Source organism: Monosiga brevicollis, genomic scaffold (assembly GCF_000002865.3).
Source record: "Monosiga brevicollis MX1 MONBRscaffold_28 genomic scaffold, whole genome shotgun sequence".
Taxonomy (NCBI): Eukaryota; class Choanoflagellata; order Craspedida; family Salpingoecidae; genus Monosiga; species Monosiga brevicollis.
In genome coordinates this window covers 89,771-113,718 of record NW_001865065.1, presented here as the reverse complement: position 1 = coordinate 113,718, position 23,948 = coordinate 89,771, and the positions used below count along the sequence as shown (strand labels likewise).

General features: G+C 54.3%; 7 protein-coding genes across 7 annotated transcripts; 3 read left to right on the top strand and 4 right to left on the bottom strand.

Annotated features, from left to right (window-relative positions):
* Positions 1-496: 496 nt before the first annotated feature.
* On the top strand, positions 497-1,526 carry MONBRDRAFT_11300 (uncharacterized protein; the record flags this gene model as incomplete). Its single annotated transcript, XM_001749160.1, has 4 exons — positions 497-531; positions 643-715; positions 807-1,068; positions 1,183-1,526. The coding sequence occupies 4 exons, from the start codon at positions 497-499 to the stop codon at positions 1,524-1,526; spliced, it is 714 nt and encodes a 237-aa protein (XP_001749212.1).
* A 394-nt stretch (positions 1,527-1,920) lies between these two features.
* MONBRDRAFT_28661 (uncharacterized protein) lies at positions 1,921-3,685 on the bottom strand (the record flags this gene model as incomplete). Its single annotated transcript, XM_001749073.1, has 3 exons — positions 1,921-2,283; positions 2,377-2,684; positions 2,899-3,685. 3 exons carry the CDS (start codon positions 3,683-3,685, stop codon positions 1,921-1,923), a joined length of 1,458 nt encoding a protein of 485 aa, XP_001749125.1.
* A 588-nt stretch (positions 3,686-4,273) lies between these two features.
* MONBRDRAFT_28660 (uncharacterized protein) lies at positions 4,274-5,720 on the bottom strand (the record flags this gene model as incomplete). Its single annotated transcript, XM_001749072.1, has 7 exons — positions 4,274-4,385; positions 4,495-4,583; positions 4,725-4,769; positions 4,867-5,029; positions 5,134-5,212; positions 5,320-5,401; positions 5,673-5,720. The coding sequence occupies 7 exons, from the start codon at positions 5,718-5,720 to the stop codon at positions 4,274-4,276; spliced, it is 618 nt and encodes a 205-aa protein (XP_001749124.1).
* A 764-nt stretch (positions 5,721-6,484) lies between these two features.
* On the top strand, positions 6,485-9,900 carry MONBRDRAFT_28659 (uncharacterized protein; the record flags this gene model as incomplete). Its single annotated transcript, XM_001749159.1, has 16 exons — positions 6,485-6,575; positions 6,697-6,781; positions 6,941-7,092; positions 7,204-7,316; positions 7,451-7,539; positions 7,646-7,724; positions 7,804-7,931; positions 8,020-8,134; positions 8,225-8,300; positions 8,386-8,479; positions 8,563-8,691; positions 8,862-8,967; positions 9,087-9,167; positions 9,304-9,421; positions 9,523-9,585; positions 9,722-9,900. The coding sequence occupies 16 exons, from the start codon at positions 6,485-6,487 to the stop codon at positions 9,898-9,900; spliced, it is 1,698 nt and encodes a 565-aa protein (XP_001749211.1).
* A 254-nt stretch (positions 9,901-10,154) lies between these two features.
* Positions 10,155-11,235, bottom strand: MONBRDRAFT_11297 (uncharacterized protein; the record flags this gene model as incomplete). The annotated part of the gene is made up of 2 exons (XM_001749071.1): positions 10,155-10,354; positions 11,073-11,235. The coding sequence occupies 2 exons, from the start codon at positions 11,233-11,235 to the stop codon at positions 10,155-10,157; spliced, it is 363 nt and encodes a 120-aa protein (XP_001749123.1).
* A 2,852-nt stretch (positions 11,236-14,087) lies between these two features.
* On the top strand, positions 14,088-19,149 carry MONBRDRAFT_38569 (uncharacterized protein; the record flags this gene model as incomplete). The annotated part of the gene is made up of 5 exons (XM_001749158.1): positions 14,088-15,506; positions 15,627-15,827; positions 15,972-16,577; positions 16,732-17,316; positions 17,443-19,149. The coding sequence occupies 5 exons, from the start codon at positions 14,088-14,090 to the stop codon at positions 18,832-18,834; spliced, it is 4,203 nt and encodes a 1,400-aa protein (XP_001749210.1). The 3' UTR covers positions 18,835-19,149.
* A 71-nt stretch (positions 19,150-19,220) lies between these two features.
* On the bottom strand, positions 19,221-23,116 carry MONBRDRAFT_33965 (uncharacterized protein; the record flags this gene model as incomplete). The annotated part of the gene is made up of 11 exons (XM_001749070.1): positions 19,221-19,468; positions 19,636-19,986; positions 20,079-20,252; positions 20,416-20,622; positions 20,807-21,263; positions 21,442-21,548; positions 21,646-21,790; positions 21,920-22,078; positions 22,219-22,310; positions 22,485-22,637; positions 22,949-23,116. 11 exons carry the CDS (start codon positions 23,114-23,116, stop codon positions 19,343-19,345), a joined length of 2,139 nt encoding a protein of 712 aa, XP_001749122.1. The 3' UTR covers positions 19,221-19,342.
* Between the last annotated feature and the right edge of the window lie 832 nt (positions 23,117-23,948).

The window sequence follows — 23,948 nt, the reverse complement described above, 5'->3', positions numbered from 1 at the left end:
CTCTCTAAATCTCTCTCTCTAAATCTCTCTCTCTAAATCTCTCTCTCTCTCTCTAAAAATCTCTCTCTAAATCTCTCTCTTTCTTCTGTTCATTTTTTTTTTTTTTTCATTTTTTTTTCGTTCCAAATTTCTGCTTCACGACGAGAACGCACAAAAAGGAGGAGACCTTGGCATGTAAGTGTGTGGACGTGCAAGTGGTGGGGGAATGGCAGCCGGCAGCGTCGGGACGCTGGGGCGTTTGGATTCATTCTTTCGCCATTGGATTGGAAGTTGATGGGTGTCTTTTGGACGTCAGAGCCAGGGGATAACGGACGGCGCGGCCGCTCTTGTTTTTCGCTGCGAATACAAAAGGGGTCCCGCCCCTTTTTGGCGTCGTCGCGCTTCACATCTCTCACACACGGGACCCTTCATCCTTGTTGTCTTTGGTTCTGTAGTCTTCTGCCTCGCTGCTTGGATCCACTCGTTGCCCTAGAAGGACGTTTTCACGACCATCACCATGGCCAAAAAGGGTTGCCATTTGTGCACGCACTTGTAGGTCACGCGCCTTGCGCTTCCGCGCCTCGCCCGCGGTTGACGAAAATTCGAAATCTCATGATTTCTCCTGCACCGCGCTGACGTATCTTCCCGTTGCCCCTTCCTCAGGCTGTACAGCCTCTGCCTCCTCATTTCTGCCGTGGCAGCGGTACTTGCGGCCGCCACCCCTTTCTGGATTAAGGTATTCGCGCCGACTCTTCCATTCCGATCCCATGCTGACTGGGCTTGATTGCGCTTGCAAACTGATAAACGGGTGCTGGCATCTTTGGTAGTCGGCTGAGGCGTTCCCCGACAACAACAGCACCTATGCCTGCGGCGTGTTTACCGAGTGCACCGATGCCTCAGACACCCAATGCGACATTGACCCCTATGGCGAGGACCTCGATGCAATTCCCATCAACAACTGGCGCATCGCCGCCGTTTTCCTTGGCATCGCCATGGCCATCCTCTGGCTCTCCTGGATCATCTCCCTCATCACCTGCCTCTTCTGCTACAAATGCACCAAGCTGCAAGCCCCCATGATTCTCGTCGCCAGTCAGTCTGCGCTTCTGTCCTCGCCAGTTCCCGCCAATGTGTCTCCTGGTCTCCTTTGACTCTCCGATCCCAGGCTCACATGATCACCATCCATGCCCTTTGTCCTGTTGTCAGCGCTGTGTCTTTTTGCGGCCATCATGGCCTTTTCCGCTGGTATGGAAGAAACGCGCAGCCCCATCAACGGCGAACCCGCCAACAGCGAGGTGCACTGCTATTGTGGCCTCAACGTGGATCGCTTCGAGCTTGGCGATTGCACCTTTGGTTCGTCTCGCATGGCATGGCCCTTGCTGTACGAGCGCCCATTTACCTGGTTGGCCTCGATTCCTGCTCACATGTTGCTCATACCCACAGGATACGGCGCAAACCTCGTCATTGCCGCCACCGTCGTTACCTTTTTCACGACATGCTTGGCTTACAAGGTCAAGGACATGGACGACGAGAAGGGCCTCTATGTTTAATCTTTCAACCTTGTTTTCCCTTTCTCAAGTGGCCGATGTGCTTTTTGCTTGTCACGTGCCCGAGTGGCCCTGTTTCTGTTCCGTCGTTCTCGGTCCAGAGACGATTTGACACCCACCAAAAACTAAAATTGAGAACACATCCACACACACACTTTTGAGCGTCTCAAAACGGTCACTCAATTTGAAATGACCAAGAAAGACACAAGCTGGCAAGAGGCAACAGGTCACCACGAGAAAATGAGCCTGCTATTCGCCGCCTCCAAGGCAAGTTGCCGGCAACAACAAAAGGGATAGAAGCGAAAGACCCACAGGGTCATGTGGTTGGACGGGAGCTTGAATTACAGCGTCGGTTCGGTAGACAGGATGTGGTCAGCTTCGGCAAAAGCTCAGGAACCTAGACGGCCAACTGGCTCTCGAGATCAGCCAGAACGGCCTGAATCTGACGCAAGGCTCGCAGGCTCGGTTGGTGCTTGCTTGACTCGTGCACGCTGCCATCGAGGAGGAGCGCCGGCACGCTACCCGTCGCGGCAGTTGCCGCATCGTGCCACTTGGCCTCGGTGTCCGTGAGCAGCAAGAGGTTGTAGGCCAGGGCCGGCTTGCTACGGTCAAAACGAGTCAACACCAAGTTGCGGGTACTGGCCCGTGTGCGCTCATACATTTGATAACAGCTGCGCTGGCGCCACACGTCGTTGAGCACATACATGACCTCCAGCTGGTCAGCAATCGGCGAACCCACGTCGGCCTGGTTGCCAAACTCCTATACACGGATCGCCAATGTCGAGGATGAAGCTGACCATGCAACACTGCGTTCGCATCTAACGACGCCCACGAGCCAAACCTGGCGGCTCACCTTTTCTTCACGACGGCAAAGGTGTGTGTGCAGCTTGTGGGCAAACTTCTGGGAGATTGGCTCCAGCTTGCGAGGGTCAAAGGGCTTTTGAGCCACTTGGGTCATGACAAAGGCCGCCGCGCTCATACCAATAATGGCGGGCATGGTACCCAACACTGGCAACACACGCAGGCGCATGTTGGCCACGGCACCAAACGCCTCGGGATTACTACGCTGCTCCGCCGTCAAGGCCGCCAACTTGGCCTGAGGTGCTTCGTATGAATACACCACCTTAAAGGCGTCAATGCACTGCTCTAGTCGCTTGGCGTCTACACAGAGCGACCAGATCAACAGCAAACCGTGTGATTAAAGGAGATCCGAGACTCGATGAGACCAAGACAGAAGAGGAGGAGCAAATGCCCATCAAATACAATCAGGCACCCCGCGAGTCACATTTAATATAGGACATTGCGTTGACCAACAACTTGGTGGCTCGGTGCTCAGCAAGGAGCCGGCAGCCAGCCCCGCATGCATGCAACCTACTCTCGGCATCGGAACGGTCCACGGCGTGGAGGCGCTGACGGAGGAAATAGCGCAGTTTGGCAGCCATGGGGTCGTTCACAGGGTCAGTGATGTCACCAAAGACGACACGGCTGGGATCTGCTTTGGCGCCAGCTCCCAGAGCACTGATGACGGGCAAGCCGCGCTCAAAGCAGGCGAGAATCAGGTCAGTTTTGGTGTTGATGTCGTCAATGGCATCAATGACATAGGTGGGGCGGCCGCCCAGCGCACGTTCGGCCACGTCAGAGGTGAACATCAGGTCTAGCGCCTCGATCTGACAGCCGGGCATGACGTCGTGAAAATGATCCGCACAAACTTGCACTTTTGGGCGTCCCACGTCGTCGCGGGTGCCCACGGCGTGCCGATTCAGGGACGAGAGCGTCAGGTTGTCAAAGTCCACCAGGCGCAAACGGCCAACGCCGGCGCGCGCCAGCATGTGTGCCGCATGGGAGCCGACCCCACCCAGGCCCACCACAACAATAAAGGCCTCACTCAAGGCCGTCTGCCCAGCTTCGCCAAAATACAGCTTGTTGCGGGAAAGCTGCTCCTCAAGCAGCTCGGGGTCATCGCCGGTGACTTGAGCACGTCGAAAGCGCAGCGCCTCTTCAGCAGCCACGCGCGCGCCTGCACTTTGAGGCGCCTGATTCTGCGCAACCTGTGCCTCACCCTTTGGCGAGCAGCCCCAAACATACCAAGCCAGGCCCACAGCCGCCGCCCCCGCTGCCGCCCCCGCCACAACGGGCCCAGGACCCCATCCGCTATTGGCCATCGTCGTCGTTGAGCCCTCCCTGGCTTGACAGAACAAAAGAAACGTCTTTGGGTTCGTTGTTCTCAAAACACACACACACATACACACACACACGTGCTCTCTTTTTTTTGTTTTCTTGCTTTCCTTGAGAGCACGACTTGTTGTTTCTCGGTCTCTCGACCTCTCGTCTCTTGTTGTTGGTACGGGTGTGTGTGTGTGTGTGTGTGTGTGTGTGTGTGTGTGTGTGTGTGTGTGTGTGTGTGTGTGTGTGTGTGTGTGTGTGTGTGTGTGTGTGTGTGTGTGTGTGTGTGTGTGTGAGGGGGGAGAGCTGCAGAACGTGTGTGGTAGAAGGTTGGAGCTATCAAGTTGAGGAAGAGGGATCGAAAGGCAAGGCTTTGGCAACAAGAAAGCCGGTGTTTGAAAGTAAAATGACATGGCGCTCAACGCGCATGACGTTGAGACTCGAACAAGGAGTGAGCAGGACAGCAAAGCTCTGTGCGTCCAAGCCCCAAACAGTGGGGTCTTCTAGCAACCAGCTACCAAGCGCATACCAAAAGACCAGCACCAAGGACCTGACGACGCGAAAACATACACGGGACGCCAAGAACCCTATGCGGTAAAGTAGTAGCGATCGCCGTAGTCCCCAAGACCCGGAACAATGTATTTCTGGCTGTTGAGACCGTTGTCCACAACACCAGTCACAATGTGCACGTCTGGAAATCTAAGCAGCGTGGCCAAGGGCAAGCCATACAGAAAATGCTTGTTAAGACCTGGGAGGCTTCATGCCAGAGGAAGAGAAGCATCAGAACAAAAACAACTCCTGAACGTACTTTTCTGCCACAAAGGCCAGTCCCTCGGGGCAGGAGACAATGTTGGCAAAGACAATGTTGGCGGGCTTGACACCACGAGCAGCCAAACACTACATTGAACGAAAGCAGCGTTGGGTCACGGGTTGGCGATAACTCACTTCACCACCCTGCGTAGGACAAGGGGTGGCAATGATACACCAAAAAAAAAAAAAACAAAAAAAAAAAGGCACGCAGGGGCAGAAACGATATACCTCGATGGCAGCACAGGCAGAGCCTCCCGTTGCGCACATGGGATCCTATTGGATAGTTTGCGAGTCGGCATGTGAGAAGGCATCGCCCTCGAGCCGAGGGCACATCAGCGGTTTGAACATGGAGACAAGTCCAAGAACAAACCAGAAGGACGACCGAGCATTCGTGGATGTTGGCAGGGAGTTTGTCAAAGTAAAAGAAAGGTTCTGCGGTTGCCTCATCGCGCTGAATGAGAATTTTGCCCACCACTGCCGAAGGCACCCACTCGCGCAAGACGTGCTCCATTGATTCTCCCGCTCGCACGATGCTACCGGGACAACGAAGGCAGGGCAGGGCAGGGCGGTGCATGAGACCACTTGGCTGCAGTTGACATTGACATGGCGCTGATAATCTAGATGTTTGGTCGCCAACCTGACACCGCACACGCGCTGGGCTAGCTTGCTCCCTTCATAGACGGCCTCGGTTGGTGTGGTCACGGGATGGGATTCATCTGGTACAGTGCCAGCATGGCAAGAAAGAAGAAATGGTGAAAAAAAGGCGCCGATGAACCGTGGATGGCGATGGTGGTGGCAGCAATGACCGCAGACGCCTACGAACATGGTAGGTATTCCAGAGCCTCGGCCAGCACCAAGCGAGCCATTTGATCAGCACTCGCGACAAACTCGGCGTCGCCCGTGTCCTACATGTCATACAAAACGTGGGGACAACAGCCATGCCAGGTCATGACAGGATATCTTCTGAAAACCTTGCTTGAGACCCTGAGCGCAAAGCCAAGATAAGCATGCCTTGGAGCGCAGGCGGGCCAAGATGGAGCGCAGCAGATTGGTTTGCCGCAGCGCGTGCACGTTGTCGCTGAGAGCCTATGGTGAAGGGTTCCGGGGCATTGGACAGGGAAATGGTCAGGCACCAGAGTGTGGACCAGTTCTGGATGGCATCTGCACGTTACTTACCGCCATGTCGTGCGTGCAATACAGGCTCTCCGTTGGGCAGGCCTGCATCGTATGTCACATGGTCGACAGCGTGAGCCTTAGCAGGATGAATCAATCAAAGAAATTGGACATCGACATCTCAACAGCTCATCCACAAGTAGAGGGATGAAACAGAAAAAAAAACCCCCGCACCAGGCAGGCGAGGCACCGCCAGAGCACAGCCCATCAGGCACCGGCCACCGCAGCAGCAGCAGCAGCAGGGGCCTCGACCACACACACACACACACACACACTCAAAAAAAAAAAAATCAAAATGTGCGCACAAATCTGTCTGACATCTGTCGTCAGTATCGTCTGACATTCTGATATTGTTGATCTGACATTGTGACGCATCGCTCCATCGAGTTGCACAACCGCTGGTGGGATGAAGCAATGTGGAGTTATTGTCGAAGTTTAGGCAGGTTTATGCAGATCCTCTATTGGCCAGTATAGTCAGAGAGAGTTAATGGGTAGAGAGATGATGTAGATTATTTTCGAGATCAATACGGTATCCTCGTGCTGCGATCGGCGACTGACGACGGATGAGGACGCAGCGCGCGCTGGCAGAGGCTCAGCGGAGGTTGAGGGCGTGCTGCCGTGCTGCCGTGCTGCCGTGCTGCCGTGCTGCCGTGCTGCCGTGCTGCCGTGCTGCCGTGCTGCCGTGCTGCCGTGCTGCCGTGCTGCCGTGCTGCCGTGCTGCCGTGCGTATCATGTGGCGTCATGGATGTGCTGATAAACACTGGCGCGCTTGTTCCCCTTGTTGCAGATTGCTGCTGATAGGTTGCGTCAGCACGATGGCTTTGTCTCGATCGTTGAGCTGGCTGCTGTGCCTGGTGGCCGTGATTGGCAGTTCCCTTGTGGCAGGACACGTCTTTACTGCTCCAAGTGAGCTCGCTTTGCCTGGCTCTTGACCCGATTCTTATCCTTTGCACCAGTCGGGTAAAGGATAACGAGCTGTGCCCTCACTCCTTGCTGGTGCGTTTCGATATCGACCGAAACTACCTAGACGCCCTCCACCTTTTTCAACCAAATCGCGTTGAGCTGCAGCCAGATTCCGACTTTGCCGTCTCCGTCAACCTCACCTCCCTGCAGTATGATAATCCTCCCGCCATCTGACCCCTCCCCTCAATACGCACACTCACGCACGCACGCACACTTTGCATGTCGCTCTCCGTGGCCCTCTTGGGGCTGACACCAAAACTCTTCCGGTTTTTTTTTTTTTTTTTTTTTTTTTTTTCGGTAATGATTAGGCGTCATGGCGAGTTCTGCGAGATCTCGGTGACAAGTGCCAAGCCCAACAAGAATGACTTTGTTGCCCTGTACCTGACGAGCGACGACGTCACCGCTACTACACCCATCAAATACCAGTTTCTCAACTATGACCCAGCGTACCTGAGCAGCGGTCCGTATTCCGCTTCCTTTTCCTCTATCCCCTTGAGCTCAGTTGATGCTCCTTCTGGATTTCAAGCACCGCCGGCAGCTCCTCTTCACCCCGCCTGACCTGTGTGCACAGGACGCAGCAAGCTGGTCTTTCAGCTGCTGAACATGCGTGAGAACTTTGTCCTCCATGCCTTTACCGGTGGCCCGGACCATCCAACCTTGGTGGCCTCATCAACCCCCATCACCGTGCGTATCGCTGCTGCCCCCACCCAAGACCGCAAAGCCAGCTGTTCTTGCTGAAAGACTTCCAAGTTGGCATTTTCTCTCTCTTTCACCTCATGACCCTTGGAGCTCGCCCGGCACCGCACAAATGTCAACAGAACACCATTGCAAACGTGCCGACGCAAGGACGTCTGGCGCTCACCAACGATGAGGCTTCCGTGCGTGTCTCTTGGACAACCGGCAAAGTGTACGTGACATTGTGTCCGTGCTTAAAAGTTTTCAAACACATCCTCCCTCGTGCCGTCTGGTCCAGTGCAGACCCCTGTTCACCAATGTGCTGATCAAATATACAGAGAGCAGCCACAGCTGCAATATGGCGTCTCTGAGACAAACTACACCGTTGTTCCACCCACCGCTACCCCCTACACGCGGGTTTGTTCTCGCCAGTGCCGGTGGACGATCTGTCAAGTTATTAGTTGGCGCTCAATCTTACACGCGCAAACCGGTGCAGGCACAGATGTGTGGTGCGCCAGCTAATACCATTGGGTGGCGTGATCCTGGAATTTTGTACACGGCGGTCATGACCAACCTCGCTCCGAATACCCACGTTGTCTATCGCTATGGCGATGCTGCCACAGAGTAGGCTCACCATCTTGAACCCCATGCCTGACTCCATCTCTTACCGGCTCTGGCACTGTTTCACCGCACAACCCTCCCACTGCTACAGCACATTCTCGCCCTGGCGCTCGCTGCGTACACGCCCCCAAACCGGAGATGCTTTTAACATGATTGCTTTTGGTGATCTCGGCCAGCATGTCATTGACCATTCTCTGCAACAAGAGGTCTGATGCTGCTCATGTGCGGCATTTAAAGCGCGCGCAATTGATTTTGACTCTCAAGCCGCAACGCCATTGTTGCTTTGCTGCGTGTAGGACATGCCGGCCAGCCGCAACACCACCGACGGCATCATCGGCGAGCTTGCGGATAAATCGCTTCTGTTCCACAACGGTATGCGTCGTCTCGATATCAAGCGCATGCAATAAATCCATTGAGCTGCCTAGCCGACCACGTCTTCTGACAACTCGTGTGACAGGCGACATCTCCTACGCCCGGGGCTACGAGTCTCAGTGGGAGGAATTTCATGATCAGATTGAGCCGATTGCTACGACTTTGCCGTACATGACTGCGTAAGGCACTTCTTCAACCAAGCTCTTCACACATGCCTGGCTGTACATCTCACCTCACTTGTTCTGTGGTGATGGTCATGCAGGATTGGCAACCATGAGCGCGATTGGCCCAACACCACGTCGGCCATGCATGGCACTGACAGCGGCGGTGAATGCGGCGTTGCCTACGAAACTCGCTTTCTCATGCCCACGCCAACATTGGATGACGTATGGTGGGTTTGACCCAGGCCCAGCCATTGAGTTTTCCTTCACACTCTTTTCTTGCCCCGGGTTTCAGCGATGCACTCCATTTTACTTGTCTTTGGCTTGGTCTTTGAATGACTGCTGGACTGCACGAAACTCGCTCATTTTTAGTGCCCACTGCGAACAAATTGTACATTAGGTATTCGTTCGACTTTGGTGTGATGCACCTCGTGGTCATCTCCACTGAGCACAACTTTTCCGTGGGTAGCCCTCAATACGAGTTTGTCAAGAAAGACCTCGATCAGGTCGGTGAACGAGGAGCTCGGCTTTAGGCAATGTTCATTCAGAGATTTTTTATTTTTTTGAATGCAATCGCGTTGCTCATGCTCGCAATACCTTCCCATCAACGCGCATTACTGTTCAGGTGAACCGGAAGAATACCCCTTGGCTTGTTTTCGCCGGCCATCGACCCTTTTACATTGATAGCACCGCCAATTCGACCTACGTTCGTTTGAATTCCTGCCAGCTCATTGTCCAAACGCGTGGCCTTTTTTTTTTTTACGATTGTGGCCTAGCCCGATGTCGTGATCCTTTCGCTCTTGTTCACACCACCGTGTGGCTCTGGTGCGATGCCTGTGCAGGATGCAGACCAGCCCGTGGCAAAGGCACAGCGCGATACGTTTGAAGACATGCTGTACGAGCATCAGGTGGACATGATCTGGGGGGCTCATCACCATTCTTACCAGCGCAGCTGCCCAGGTTTGTGCCATCTGCGATTCGGTTTCGAGAAACGCATTACAACCGCCTGCTTGGTGAAGCAGCCTCAATGCCTGCCATATGTCACCTGGGTGTACCCACAGTGTACCGGGGTAAATGCGGCGACACCAGCGACGGCTACGCTGGACCCGTCGTAGTGAATCTCGGTACGTGTGGACAAAGCTGTCTTTGTGCAACGAAAAAGAAAACGAAAACACACACACACACACACACACACACACACACACACAAAACGGGTCCATGCAGAGGCCTTGACTCGGCTTGAAACTTGGTGTGTTTTAGGCATGGCTGGTGCTGGCAACTCGCAAAACCTGGAGCCCAACCCCTCCAAGATGTGGCAGGTGCTGGACGACACGCACCATGGCTACATGCGGTTTGCCTTTACAAGCACAGAGGTTCGCGGCGAATACATCCGTGGAGACGATCTCCAGGCGCACGACTCGTTCTCTTTGAGCAAATAAGAGGCCGTACACTGCAAAGGCCTTTGACATGCTTCTTCAAGCCATCTGAGGCCTTTAGCACCATGCTCCGAGTAAGGACTGAAAGAATATGGGTCCTTAATTCACGCATGCACCGAGACACTCGAGTGCCAGAGCAACAGAGCATTCATTTATTGACCAGCCAAAAAGCTTTCGGGCCCCACATTCACCACAAATACATTCTAGAAAAGTCGGGGACAGGGACTAGGGAGCTAACACTACAAACGTCTGGTTGGTCACGACGAGGGCACGAAGCGCCCACGAGTATGGGACCGCCCCTGTGCAGCGCGAGTAACAGCCTCTGATCGGCGGGCCTCATCCTGATCCATGGCCGTGTCGTCCACGGAATCGTCATCCACAGCGTGCATACCCGACTCATCCTCCTCGTCGCTATCGCTGAGACAAATGCGTCGCTTTTGGCAGTCGCCTTTTTTGTCTAAAAGAAGAGGGAAAAAAGGCAAGGAAAACAGTTCAGAGCAATGAGCAGCCGTGGCAGATAGCCAAGAATGGCTGTCCACAAGGAAGACCGGGTCAAAGCATTGTTGTAAATGCTTGACGCCGTGGATGCCGTGTCTTGGAAGAACAAAACCGCCAGGGCCTACCGCTTTCAAAGTTGATACGTCCGGCACTAAGAATATGCTCAAACTGTTGAAGTTGATGGTCAAAGAGGTCCGTGGGGCAGCAGCAGTAACGACGATCTCGAATTAGCGTCAAAGCATCACTAGATGGAACGAGTCGCACGCGCCACGATGCATGTGAGCCAGCACGATTGAGAAAGTTGAGCGGCTCGGCAAAGGATTCAGAGAGGGGTATGGTTGAATGGTGCGCAGAGAAGAGTATTCACCTGAAGGACATGCTGCGAGACTTCATCAGGTATCCGCACATAAATGTCGGCCTGTTGTGGTTGGATTTGTGAAGCATGTGAGCACAGAAAGCACCAAGGACATTGTGGCCAATAAAAGGCCGAGGGACCCAAGCAGGGACTCACGCCAAGGAAATGCAAACCATGTCATAGATCAGGACGCGGCCTGTGGTTTGCAAGGGAGAGACAGAACACGTGATGAGTGTGATCAACCTTTTGGAAGGGGGCAAAGCAGCGTTGGCTCGAGCTGGAAAGCATCCAGTCCAGCGACGGCGCGGAGGAGAGTACCTACCGCCTTGGGCCAGGGCTGTGTCGATAAACTGGACAAGGGCGGGGAGATGAACCAAGACGTTATCCACGTCACCCGTGCGCAAGGTGATGGTATGGTAGCAGATCTGGTCGGGAAAGTGCTCACGGACAAAATGCTCCTCCCGTTGAGTGCGCACACAGACCATGTGTGTAATGCCGTTTGCCTCAAGCAGAGATTGCTACGATGCGGCGAGTTTGAAGCAGATATGAGGCAAAGGATGAGGAAAGGATTTTGAGGAAAAGAGATGAAGAAATGAAGGGATGAAGGGATGAAGGGATTTGTGCGCTCAGAATAGTAAGTCCAGAGTGTGCGGTGTGAACACGAGATGAATCAGACTGGTGAAGGTGCTGGCGCTGGACATGCGTACCGCTCGCGACGTGGCACAACTTTGCGGGCCGAGAAAGATGCCGGGCACAATTTCCTGCACATTGGTTGATGACACAGTGAGAAAAGAGGTGATGATATGCACCGAGGCGGCGTCAAGGCTTGCAAATGGCGCTGAAAGAGAGAGAGAAAAAAAAAACGACGGCACTCGCTAAATGGATTTTCGCATCACAAACCTGCATCTCCCAGCGTTGGTTATGGGTCCAGCTCTGTAGGCACAACGGCACAACAATTTGCAACGGTGAGGGTGGCCGTTGGAAGCCTCAGGCCAAGTGAAGCAAAGGCCGGACACACACTGGGCCTAACCTCGGCCATGCTGGCGGGTTACGGAGCAAACGGAGCGCGTGTCTGGGGCAAAAACGCCAAAGCCAAATCAAATCGGAACGAGGGTATTCAACGACCAAGGTTTGGCAAGATCAAGCTCATGCCGCTGGCTCGAGATGTGCGCTCCAAATATTGGCTCCGATTTAGCGAGCTGACACGCTTGAGGTGACCCGAGTCCTGAACGAAAGAACGCTGTGGTTGTTGCTGATGCAGCTGTTGAGCCCGCGTCCCAGCGCAGCGAGACCGAGCCGGGGAAAAAAAAACCCCCCTCGGTTCGCCAAAAGTGAGCCAATCTGATCGTGCTCGGCTGAGGAGTGAAAAGTACCAGGCAAGTGGCGAGGAGCGAGAGGCGAGAGGCGAGAGGCGAGAGGCGAGAGGCGAGAGGCGAGAGGCGAGAGGCGAGAGGCGAGAGGCGAGAGGCGACAGGCGAGGGGTGAGGGGTGAGGGGCGAGGGGCGAGGGGCGAGGGGCGAGGGGCGAGAGGTGTCAGTGCTCGTTTGGGGTGTGTGAACGTGAAGTGAGCAGTGAATGACGAGCAGACGCAAGTGGGTGACATCAGCGACAATAACCTCACATCAACCTCCTCAAATTCAAGCTTATTTTGTTAACAGATGTACTTAAACTCTTATTTCAGGGTCGTTTTCTCCAAGACGGATGACTTCAGGATGATAGATTAAATATGTAAGACTATTTCACTGCGTTCGCCTTTTGATTTCAAGTGTGAATTGTCACTGACTTCGCTTATTGTGCTGTGCCTGCCTGACACTCACCCAATCGATCGCAACGACGTGCTTCAAGGCGCTCATCATTCCAACGAGGCCAAGCCCTGATGATAAGAATGGCAGTTGGCACGACCCATGCTGTTACCGCTTGATGCGGGGATGCCCTGCCGCCATGATCATCAATACGTCCAACGACCAAGCTGTGACTTCGACTTTGATTTTCATTGTGTTCTCTTTGAATGACTTGAAGAAGAGGTTTGTATTGTTTTAGACGGGTTTATAATTGGATGATAATTCAAATCTATGAAAAGAAGTGAAAAAAAAATCAAAGGGCGGCCGACGTTGTGGTCCTTTAAATGGCAGTGCCCTCCAGCTGATGTCCTCTGGCTGCTTGATTCATCTCTGCCTCGGCTTCTGGAAATCTCTGTGCCGTGTTGTCGCCGTGTTCCTCGATGACGCTCTGTGTTCAGGTTTGCTACATACTATGGCTCGCGACAACCAATTCACGTCTCTCTCACATCCCTACCCAAGTGGTCTCCCTATTGATCTCTCTCTCTCTCTCTCTCTCTCTCAATTATTCTCTCTCTCCCTCTCTCTCTCTCTCTCTCTCTCTCTCTCTCTCTCTCTCTCTCTCTCTCTCTCTCTCTCTCTCTCTCTCTATCCATCTCATTAAGCTTGCCTCGATCTTGTGGCACCGAGGTCCTGCACCGTGACTTATCTGCATCTACACCAGATCTGCTCAAACGCGCGCAGAACGCGCAACAAACCTTTACACGCACACACGCACACATCAAGCAGCCGGGCCAGGATGGTGAAGAGGTACGCTAAAAGAGAAAGTCCCGACACAGGGATCTGACAAAAGAGAAAGCGCAGCCATGCGATGCACAAGCAGAGAGAATCACAGCCCACACAGCATTCTCAAGCCAAAACACAAGGCGATGCAGAGAGGAGCAGCGACTTTGACCTCTTTTTCAGAGATCCAACCAAAGTGTAGCTGATTGTCAGAGCCACCTCCGTCAAGCAACAACGACAACAACAACAACAACGCGGTCACGCCCACCATCACTTTTGATAGGGGCCACACACACACACACACACACACGCACACACACAGCGTGCTCGACCGCTGCCGCCGCGACCCGCGACCCTCTGCTGCAAATCCGCTCAGTGCCAGGTGGCTGGTTGAGCCTCTGACACGCTGGGTTCGCCTCCTTGCGAGTCTACGGGGCCAGGCAGCTATTGTTCACCGATCATCGCTGCCTGTAAGCTCGATGACACCTTTGACACGAGAATCGCAGCTCGCACATGCAACGGAACTGTGCTGAGCCACGCCAGGAAGCCAGGTCACTTGTCAGGCTATTCAACAGCAGTTGCGACGCACAGATCACGCCCGCTTCCAAGCACGCCACGGACCCGTGCCCTGAAGCGAGCTCAACACCATCGGGGGCACGTCTTCCATTTGAACTGCCCTTGTCGTTGTGGCTGCCGCCGCCCATCCTTGGTCCCTGCCAGAGCCGGTGGCCTTGCAGGCCCACCTCGGCTACCATTGACCAAGCAGCACCAAAACCATGACGCACAGTCACTTGGGCTTTGCAATGCGCTGCGTCATTGGGCTGGCCCTGCTAGTCTTGGTCCAGGCACAGTCCAACTGCACGTTCGACAACGACTGCGCCGCTGAGCCTTGCCAGCCAGCCTTTTGCTTCAACAACGAATGCTTCGAGTCTGCTTTGCAAACCAACAATGAGCCCTGCTTCACAACTGAGGGAGTTCGTGGCGCCTGCAATGCATCTGCCGCTTGCGTGCCCGTGCTGACGACCACCTCCACCACCACAACCTCCACCACCACAACCTCATCGACGACCACGTCCTCTACCACCACAACCACCACAACCACAACCACCTCATCGACCACGTCCTCCACCACTACCACCTCCACCTCCACTACCACCACCTCCACTACCACTACAACCTCGACGGTGGACCCTTCGCAGGTAGACTGTACTCGAGCCCCCCGTTACACGCCATGCCTAGATTCGCCCTACGAAGAGCCCTGCGCCAGCCTTGGATACTGCTTTCTTGGCACATGCGTCAACACCACTCTGAATGATGGTACTACTTGCTCTCGAGACGGCCAGGCAAGAGTTTGTGCAGATGGTGTCTGTGGTCAAGCATCTACCACACCGGCCACAACCCCAGCTGCCACCACCACAACGCTCTCAACATCGACCCCTCTCGCCACAACCGTGCCCCTCAACGTTAACCTTCGCTTTGGTCTACCCACCGACCAGCCGGGCGTCGGCCAATACTTTGTCCTGGTGCCCATTGCCATGACGGCCGCCGATCGCTCCGTCTACAACGACCGTTCCACCCGCGTGTTGGAGGCCTGGACCTATCTGGTCATGGAAGCACCCACCCTGCCAGACCACATTCTTCGCCTTGCCATTATCAACAGTTCCAATACCGACGACAGCGATATTATCTTACGACTTGAGGGCGTGGGCGCATCTGTGGCCGCCCAAGAGGCCGTGAACTTTATCACCGCCTTTGTACCCGCGGCCTCGACCTTAAGCAATGTCAAAGCCTTGCTGCCTCCTCACTCCCAAACCCTCGCCGCCATCTATCTGGCCAGCACCCCAACCACCCTCATTGATGGTGCCACGACAACCACCACGGGTGGTCTTGCTGGTGCCAGTGCCAGCAAGAATGACGTTGATCTTAGCTCCCCGGGCTGGGTGGCCGTCCTCACCATCCTCGCCCTCTGCGTGTTTGTGGCCCTGGTCCTTGTTCTGGTCCGGCGACGCATGCACCAACGCACCAGCATGGATTACAGCCTGGTTTCTCCGCAAACCTCACTCCAGCCCGAGGCATCCCACCCCCTTTCCACCGTGGCGGTGGGCTCCGTCGCCGATAGCTCGTTCGCCAACGTCGGAAAGGACTCGTACACCTTTGCCCCACAAGACGTGTCCCTTATCGGCGTATCTCCCACCGTGAGCGCCTTTCAACCGCTCCCCTGCTTTCCGGTTGCGCTTTCTTTGTGCTGTTATGACATGCAAAAGATAATCGCGGCCACGGCGCTCATGACTTTCTTCATGTCTCTGTGCTGCTAGATTCTGAACTTACCAAGTCGCGCCGAGGCCGTGCAGACAGCCAGTGCAAGTGTGTTGACTTATCAGTATCAAACAGCGATGCTTCCTCATAACCTGGAGAAAAACGTTCGCCGCAACACACTGTTGCCCTACGAGTACAATCGTGTCTTGCTGGCCAACCCAGGCGAAAAAGACCAATACTACAACGCCTCTTTCATCCCGGTATGTCCCGTCAAAAGCGTTCACCTTCTCAGTCGCCGTCCACCTCAAGACCAACCTCCTCCATCACCGCCGTTTTCTCATCCTTTTTTTTTTTTTTTTTTTTTTATTATTATTATTATGATTGGTTATGCTTGCTTGCTGCAGACATACAGTCCGCAAATGCCCATCATTGTGGCTGAAGGCCCGCAGCGGCCCACCTTGACCCTCTTCTGGCAGATGATGTGGCAGCAAGAGGTATCGCTGGTAGCCATGACCACAACTATCAGTGACGGGAGCCAGGTTGTGGGTGAGCGCTACTGGCCTTCCGAAGGTGACATTCTCGAAATTGGCCCCCTCCAGATCACGCTTGAACATGAGCACACGAACCTGGCCATTTGTGAACGAAGTCTTCGCGTGAAGCATATTGACCTTGGTATCACCCGTGATGTCAAGCTTTTGCAAATGCTCTTCTGGGTGGCCGGCGAGGCGTGTGAAGATTCACATCGCTTCTTGGCTTTTGCGGAGCGCGTGCGCGATGCGCGGTCCAAGCTCAAGCCTGATCAGCCTCTACTGGTACACGGCATCACGGCCGTCGGGCGGGCTGGAGCGTTTTGTGCTCTTCTCAATCTCTTGGATCGCTTCGATAATGAACGGCGCCTCAATGTGGTAGACGAGCTGACGCGGTTGCGCCAAGCTCGTAGCCACTTCATCTCGGACGTGGTCTATCTCGAGACCATCCTTGCCTGCGTCCTGGACTATGCCGCGAATAAAGTTGGTATTTGTTCTATATTTCTGCCTTCCAATCCCTTGATACCCGCGCATCCGTCAAGCTTATTCTTGTCCCAGCATCCTTGTGTCACCTTCGTCATTGTCCTTCTGCAACCATCAAAATGACAATCTCATCATTGGATACCATGCATCACAGGATAAAGGACTGCCACTCCAATGCCCGTTGGCCATGGCGTTGCACGTCGCCTCCTTCTTTCAAACGAATCAAACCCAAGTTGCTGATTTTGACGTCAACCAACCAGGGCGGCGCTTCTTGGCTTTGGCGTTTGCCCGCCTGCAAACGCCGCCGCGCGGGGCAGAAGTCCCGGTACAGCTGCTACTCTGCAATGATGTCCTCATCATCTCCATTTATAATGGGGGAGGTAGCTTGGTTGTGGTACCGCCGATGGCAATCATAGGGCTGCAAGTGCAAACTCTGTCCAGTTGGGATGACCACGTCCTCGTACTGCAAGCACCTCCGGCCACCACATTGGATGTCTCCAACAAAGCCGCGCCTAACCCGCCTGTCCGCTTGGCCATGGCCAGTTCAGGCGAACTTGAGCTCTGGCAAAAGTTGTTGTCGAACCAAAGTCTATTCACAGAACCCACACGGCTGCGTGGCCAAGCCAACGTCATCAGCAAGACTCCGCGGACGCAGGCAGAGCTTGCTGAGCTGTTGGACATCCCCTTGCCCAAGGCCGAACGCAGCGACCTTTTGCGCCTCTTCCAATCCGTACCCATGGTCAGTTCCACGGGCGAACAGTGCGCCTTCAGGCATGCCGGCACCATGACCAAATGGACCCTGGCCACTTCTCTTATTCACTCGTGTTCTTTGCCCCCCCACCCCCCTTTTCTTTTTCAAACATAGGAGTGTGCACCCAACGTCCGGGTAGAGCGCCCCGCCTTGCGGTTTGCCATGCAACGGCAGCCAGCAGCTCGAGCTGATACGGCCATGGGCGCGGCTGATACCACGGCAATCCGGCAGCTCGCTGCCCAGGCACAACTAGCTGAGCGGCGCAATGACGCCCAGCTAGATATGATGGAGGTTGAATTCTTGATGCGTAGCATAGACTTGCGTGCTCGAGAAAAGCAAGTGTTTCAAGAGCTGCAGAAGGCTCGGGCTGCAGAAGTCAAGGCCTTCTTGAAGCGACAGCGTGATCTCGTCTCCATGCACCTCAGCGAGCTACAAAACAGCCGCTCCGTGGCTGACAGCGATTCAGAAGCGGATGACGCAGAGGAGAATGATGATGACGACACCACGACGGTAGCATCCCGGGCGCAGTCCCGCGCACGTTCTGATTACGACATTAACTCGGCCTACACCGACGCCGAGTCCGTTTACTACACTGACAACGATGATGATAGCCAGCTGCAGGGGCGTTTGACGGAAGCATCGCAAGTAGCAAGGCTGTTGGCCAGTCATTTCCAGGGCTCCGACACCGAGTCAGAGGCTGGATCTTCGCACAAAAAGCGACGCGGCCATGGCCAACGCGAGCGAGAAGCCACGTCCTCAATCACTGCCGGACTGGTGGACAAGCCAGGCAGGCACAAGAAGCCAGGTCCGGACGATACCCCAACGCCGCCCAGCGAGGGCGAAAACTCGAGCATCGCAGATGCGGCAGTGAGAAGCACACAGCCAGCCACTCGCGCATCTTTGGATAAGACGCCAGATCAACTACCCAATGACTCGGAACTGGCACAAGTGTACCGACGCATGTCCGTGATGCGCAAGCCACAAGTCGCACCAGCCCCGCCATTCACTGAGGAAGAACTGGCACCACCCGCTGATCGTCGAGCCTACTCCGTATCGCGCTCAAGTGATCGCGAGCGTCGCGCTGCGTGGCGCAAGAAGGAGGAGCAGGAGGAGCGCGAAGAGGAGCGGCGCGAGCAACGGCGCCGAGAGCAAGAGCGTCGGGATCGAGCCAAAAAAGAAAAAGAACGCCGTGACAAGGAAAAGGAAGAGGAGGCTGCGCGTGAGCTCGCCCGCAAGCAGCGGCAAAAGGAACAGCAACAAAAGGAGAAGGAGGCATCACAGTCCAGCACCAAGCCTGGGCGGCGGATGAGCAAACTGATTCCCGTCAAAACGACCATTGGTAATTTTGCTCTGACCAAGGGTGCTGCTCGGCGCGTCGCTCGCTCGGCGCATAAGCGCGAGTTTGAGGCTGCAGATGGCTCACTTACGGAGCAGGTGCCTGAAGCTGTCGAAGAGGTGCAACAATGCACCTTCCTGGGCAACTGCACGTGCCCCAACTGTCGCTAAGTTTGACGCAAAGGCAGACCCGCCTGCTCGTTCGCATACCCCTCGCATTGGGGTCATGCGCCCATATGATTTCTTTTTTATTTCTTCTTCTTCTTCTTCTTCTTTGTCTGGTGTGTGTGCGTGTGTGTTTTCTTTCTTTTTTTTGCATTCAATGCGATGGCCGAGCCGTGTCTTCAATCTTCTTCATCTAGTCGTTCTTGCCCTTGCCCGCTTCTCCACTGGAATCTCTTGACACTCATAGCGGCTCCAGGGATCATGAATAAAAAGCGGGGGGAGGGGGAAGGCAAGGGTAACCAATTGAGAAAACTATTCTCGTGTGCATGTCATTAGCAGTTGAGAGTATTTCTTTTCATTTTAGGGAGCAGCCAACGCAAAGCAAGATCGAAGAGCATTGTGTATCGATTGAGCCAGTGAGCGAGCCTCGTGCGAGCACACAATCGACAGAGGTCTGGAAGAACGATGGAAAGAAAAGAAGGTGGCAGCAAAAGCCCGTCCGGGCGGACCGAACCTACGCCTCCTCCGCCTGCTGTTTTTGCTTCCATTGCTGAGCAATCTGGAGCAGCTTGAGATGAGGCTTGGTCGTTTCCTCATCTGGGAACACGTAATCCCAGTATTCCTCCCAGCCGTCGCTCGTCTGCATCCAAGTACGCGCCAAGACCCGATCACACAGAGAGGGCAGGAGCATGGCAGTGAGGTGGACGAAACAATGACGGAGGGGGGTGGCATTGCAAGGCGAGGCAGCGGTGGATGGAGAACAGCAAGATGGGGGAAAACCCCAAAACGAGGCAAGGCCCAACGTACGCCATCTTCAGCAAACACTTCGCGGCGGCGCTTGATTTGCTTGGGCATGAGGCCCGTGACCTCCTTGAGTGCATCGGCATCACCCTGCTCCTCTTCAAAGGCTTTCCAGGCATCAAGCAACACCTTGCGAGCTGCCTTGTCGCCTTGCTTTTTGACCTCCTTGTGGCCTTGTCGAAACACCTCGCGGGCACGGTCAGCATTGTCTTCCACTTCGAGAGACGCCTCGAATTGCGCATACGAAATCCAGACCCGCACATGGGATGTCTTCTCCAGCAATCGCTCGTACAGCTGACGGGCGCGTTCGACCTCGTCTTGCTCAATCTCAAAATCAATGTAAGCCTTCCAAAGAATCTACACAAAAGAAAAGAAAAAGAAAATATGAATATACACGAGGGTATGTCTGCAGGCTGGAATACAGGCAGCTGATCACGACATGATGATACCTCGGGCATGTCAAGCAGAGGTTGATCGATGGCCAGCTCAAAGATGGCACGGGCGCGCTCGTAGTCCCCGAGAACGGCCTCAAGCTCAGCATACTGAACCCAGGTCTGGCACGTAGCCGGATTGAACTCGAGATACTTATTGTAGAGCGTTCGGCATCGATCAAATTCGCGCAGCTGAAGCGTCGCCACCACAGTCAACCGTTCAGAGATACGTCCAATATATGGGCAACGTGCACGGATCATGATCCGCGAATGGACAAAAGGGCGTCAACAGGATAATGAGTCATGGGCCAGGTGGGTGGTCGGCTACTCAATGGAGCGCAAATCAAATTCGTACCTCAAGTTCAAGCTCGATGTAGCCCTTGTAAAGCTTATCCTTGGGGCACAGTCCGAGTGACCGACCAAGGAGCTGACGCGCGGCCTTGAGGTTCTTCTGGCGAATCTCAAACTGCGCTGCGTAGAGCCAGACTTTGGCAAAAGTAAAAGTCTTGTGTGGCAACAACTGCAAGCAAGCCTGGTACACCGCCCGTGTTCGATCGGCGTCCTACGCGCACCGTGCAGCAGGTGCACGCATAGTGAGGAAAGGTGACGGGGGTGGCATTGGCGAACAGTGCACATCTCCATGAAGCCAAGGCGCCCGATTCCGGCCCAGTTTGTGGGCATGCCGGCGAGGGGATGGCTTGCTCGGAATGACATGGAACAGCCCAGGGAACGCGAGATGCTCTCACCTTGGCGGTCAATTCTTCAAAGACGGCGTAATACACCCACAAATAAATGTATCGGCGCCAATACCGCTTGTCCTGATCGAGGGGCACATTGGCGATGGCGCGCTCGTAGATGTCCCGTGCCTTGGCAACATCACCCTCTGATTCTGCAAGGCGAATATAATCAAACCAGGCATCGTAGTTGTGTGGGTTCTCTTTGATCTCCTTCTCGTATTGGAAGCGCCTCTTGTTGTGGATGACGGATTCGATGCCGTCTTGGTTGCCAAAACGCTTCTCGAAAGAAGTGTACGCGTCAAAGAGTTGCTTGGCCTGCTCCTTGGGAATGCGATCGAGCGCGTATTTGTAGATGACACGGGCGCGCTCGTATTCCTTTTGGCGCTCTTCGAAGCGGGCAAACTCAATGAAAAGCGTTTCGTCCAGGTGGTCCTCGCCAAAAAATTCGACCGCGCGCTCAAAGACCCTGTGTATGGCAGCCGCAATGAATCGCGCGGAAGTGAGAATAAAACAGAGACCGTATGATAGAGCTGGGGAAGGAACACACAAGCTCGACCATGTTGACATGGCACGAAGTGTATTGGGGGCAGGGATGGCGTGGCATCGCGTGAACACAGTTGAACTATCAGGGCTGAAGCACGTACTCGCGGGCTTTGTCATTTTCACGGTTCTTGAGCTCAAACTTGGCGTACTTGATCCAGTGTTTTGGCTCACAGTGATCCACAATGAGGCGCTCATAGATGCCACGAGCCTGCGTGGGCGAAAAAAAATAAGTAAGAACGAACAGAGCTGGCGGTATTGATGATGGAAGAGATGGACGATGGCCGGGTGTTGGGCGCGACACGTACGCGCTCCACTTCGCCGTAGCGCATTTCAAAGTTGATGTAGGCAAACCAGCAGTCCTCATCCGGATGCCACTCCATCCAACGCTCAAAGATCTGGCGGGCGCCAGCAATGTTGCCGAGCTTTTCCTCCATGTACGTGTACTTGAACCTGTGCAGATTGGACAATCGTTAGAACGCCGGCATGGAACCACCAAACTGGGTTGCGGTGCGTTGCCCAACGACCCGGGACACGGGGGAGAGGGGGCTCAGACACCGAAGAAAAAACAAATGGACGTACCAAAACTGGTTGACGCGCGGCAGGATGAGGACGGCTCGATCGAAAATGTTGCGGGCGTGGTTGACTTGGCGATTTTTCATCTCGATTTCGGCATACTTGAGCCAGACGGTGATGGCACGATGATTGACGTCCAAGGCGCGCTCAAACACTGATCGAGCACTGCATGACGAGTGCGTGAAGGCGCATCAATACAAACCAGGCGTTGAGACTGAAACCAGAACGGAAGAGGCGCAGCCAAGAGCAAGCAAGACGACGTGACACGCGTCGGGATTGGCTGATGAAAGAGTGTGACAACGCACCGTTCCGTTTCGCCCTGGGAGTCTTCCCACACGGCGTACTTGACCCAGTTGGGCATCTCATCGGGTCGGGAGCGGATGTTATCCTCATAGTTCTAAAAGGAGTCGGCCATTGGGACACACCCGGGCAGAGACAGAGAACCAAAGTCAAGAAGGCAAGCAGTAGCACGGGGTGAGCATGAATCTGTTCCGTTTCCCCCAGTGAGATGAGGTGCATCTCTGTCGAAGATGGTGCAACGAGCAGGGAGGCACAACGACATTCATCCAACCTTGCGACGATTCAGCTTGAACTCCTCTAGCTCCTGCGGATCGGTAATGTTTTGCTTGGGCACGGGAGCCACATACTCGATCTGTCGTTCGTTTGCCTCGCGCAGAAGCTGTTCGGCCGAAATCTGAATGGTGGCCGCATGTTTGTTCTTGACCTGAATGCCACCACGCCGTCAAAAGAAGACGAAGAAGAAAGAAAAAAAAAAAAAAGGAAAACGGATGAGCAGATGTGCGTTCCAATCCCTTGCGAGGACGAGCGAGTCTCAAAATGCCAGGGCCGAGGGCAGTCCTTGATGAATCCACAAAAGTCATCAACCCCATGTATCCATCCGAAATTCGCATGGTAGCTGGCTTGGGGAGCCTGGCCTGCAGCTGTTCCCGGCCGACGTTGAACAGCGTTGCACTTTTTTTTTTTTTTTTTTCGCAAACGGCAACCTCGGGACCAGCAAGAAAGCAGGCAGCAAACCCCCAAAGCCTGAATGCAGAAGACAACCCTTATTTGTGTTCCTGATCCCCGCGATGCCACCTCAACAGTCATGTCCCCCACTTGATGACTCAGTGATCCAGGGCAGGGACCAGAAAGAGTTGCGCTCACCTTGGCCATCTTGGCCGGTCGGCTGCCGTCCGACGCCATCGTGTCGGTTTTGTGCTTCAGACGAGACAAATGAATTGGTTTGAACAGCTGTTGTCAACGATGATTGTGAGTTGTATTTTAGAGGATGTGATGTGATAATAGGCGGCCCTTGCTCATTTTAGACAAACATATGGGAACCGTCACGCGGCTATGGCTGAGCTTCACGGGGTGCGGTCTTGCTACTGCCGTGATCTGAGCGAGCAGCAACCGGACAAAAAGAAGCAACAAAGCTTTGGTCCATTTACTGTTTGCAGGTCGCGAACCCGCGGTGTACATTCGACAACTCGTGACAAGCCTCGCCTCGTCTCGCCATAATCACAAGATCAAAGCACGCAAACAAATACAAGCCCTTATGAAACACGACGATGCGAGCGCCAGAGTGCTACGACAAAAGTTGGTCTGATTGGCTGGTGAAATGAAGTCAATTTTACATTGCAAAGGAATATAAATGAACGCACAAGCACTTCTGACAAGGAATGTGAGCACGGCACGATGCAAGTGCGAGAGCAGAAGGTTGCTTGATGGCGATTTTGAACATTGGCATTGCTCACCGCGACAAGGCGCTTTAGTTGAGAGCAACCCACCATTAACCTGACGCTGAGCTGCAACCACGAAAGCATGGCAAGAAAGATTGATAATGGTCATAATGGTCATAATAAAAGGACCAAAATCAATCTTATCTCGTAGCTGCAGCCTCACTTCGGCGCGAGTGTGGGAACTTCAAAACATCTCATCCCGACACACATGACAGCAGCTGCAGGTCCACTTCGGCGCGAGTGTGGGAACTTCAAAACATCTCATCCCGACACACATGACAGCAGCTGCAGGTCCA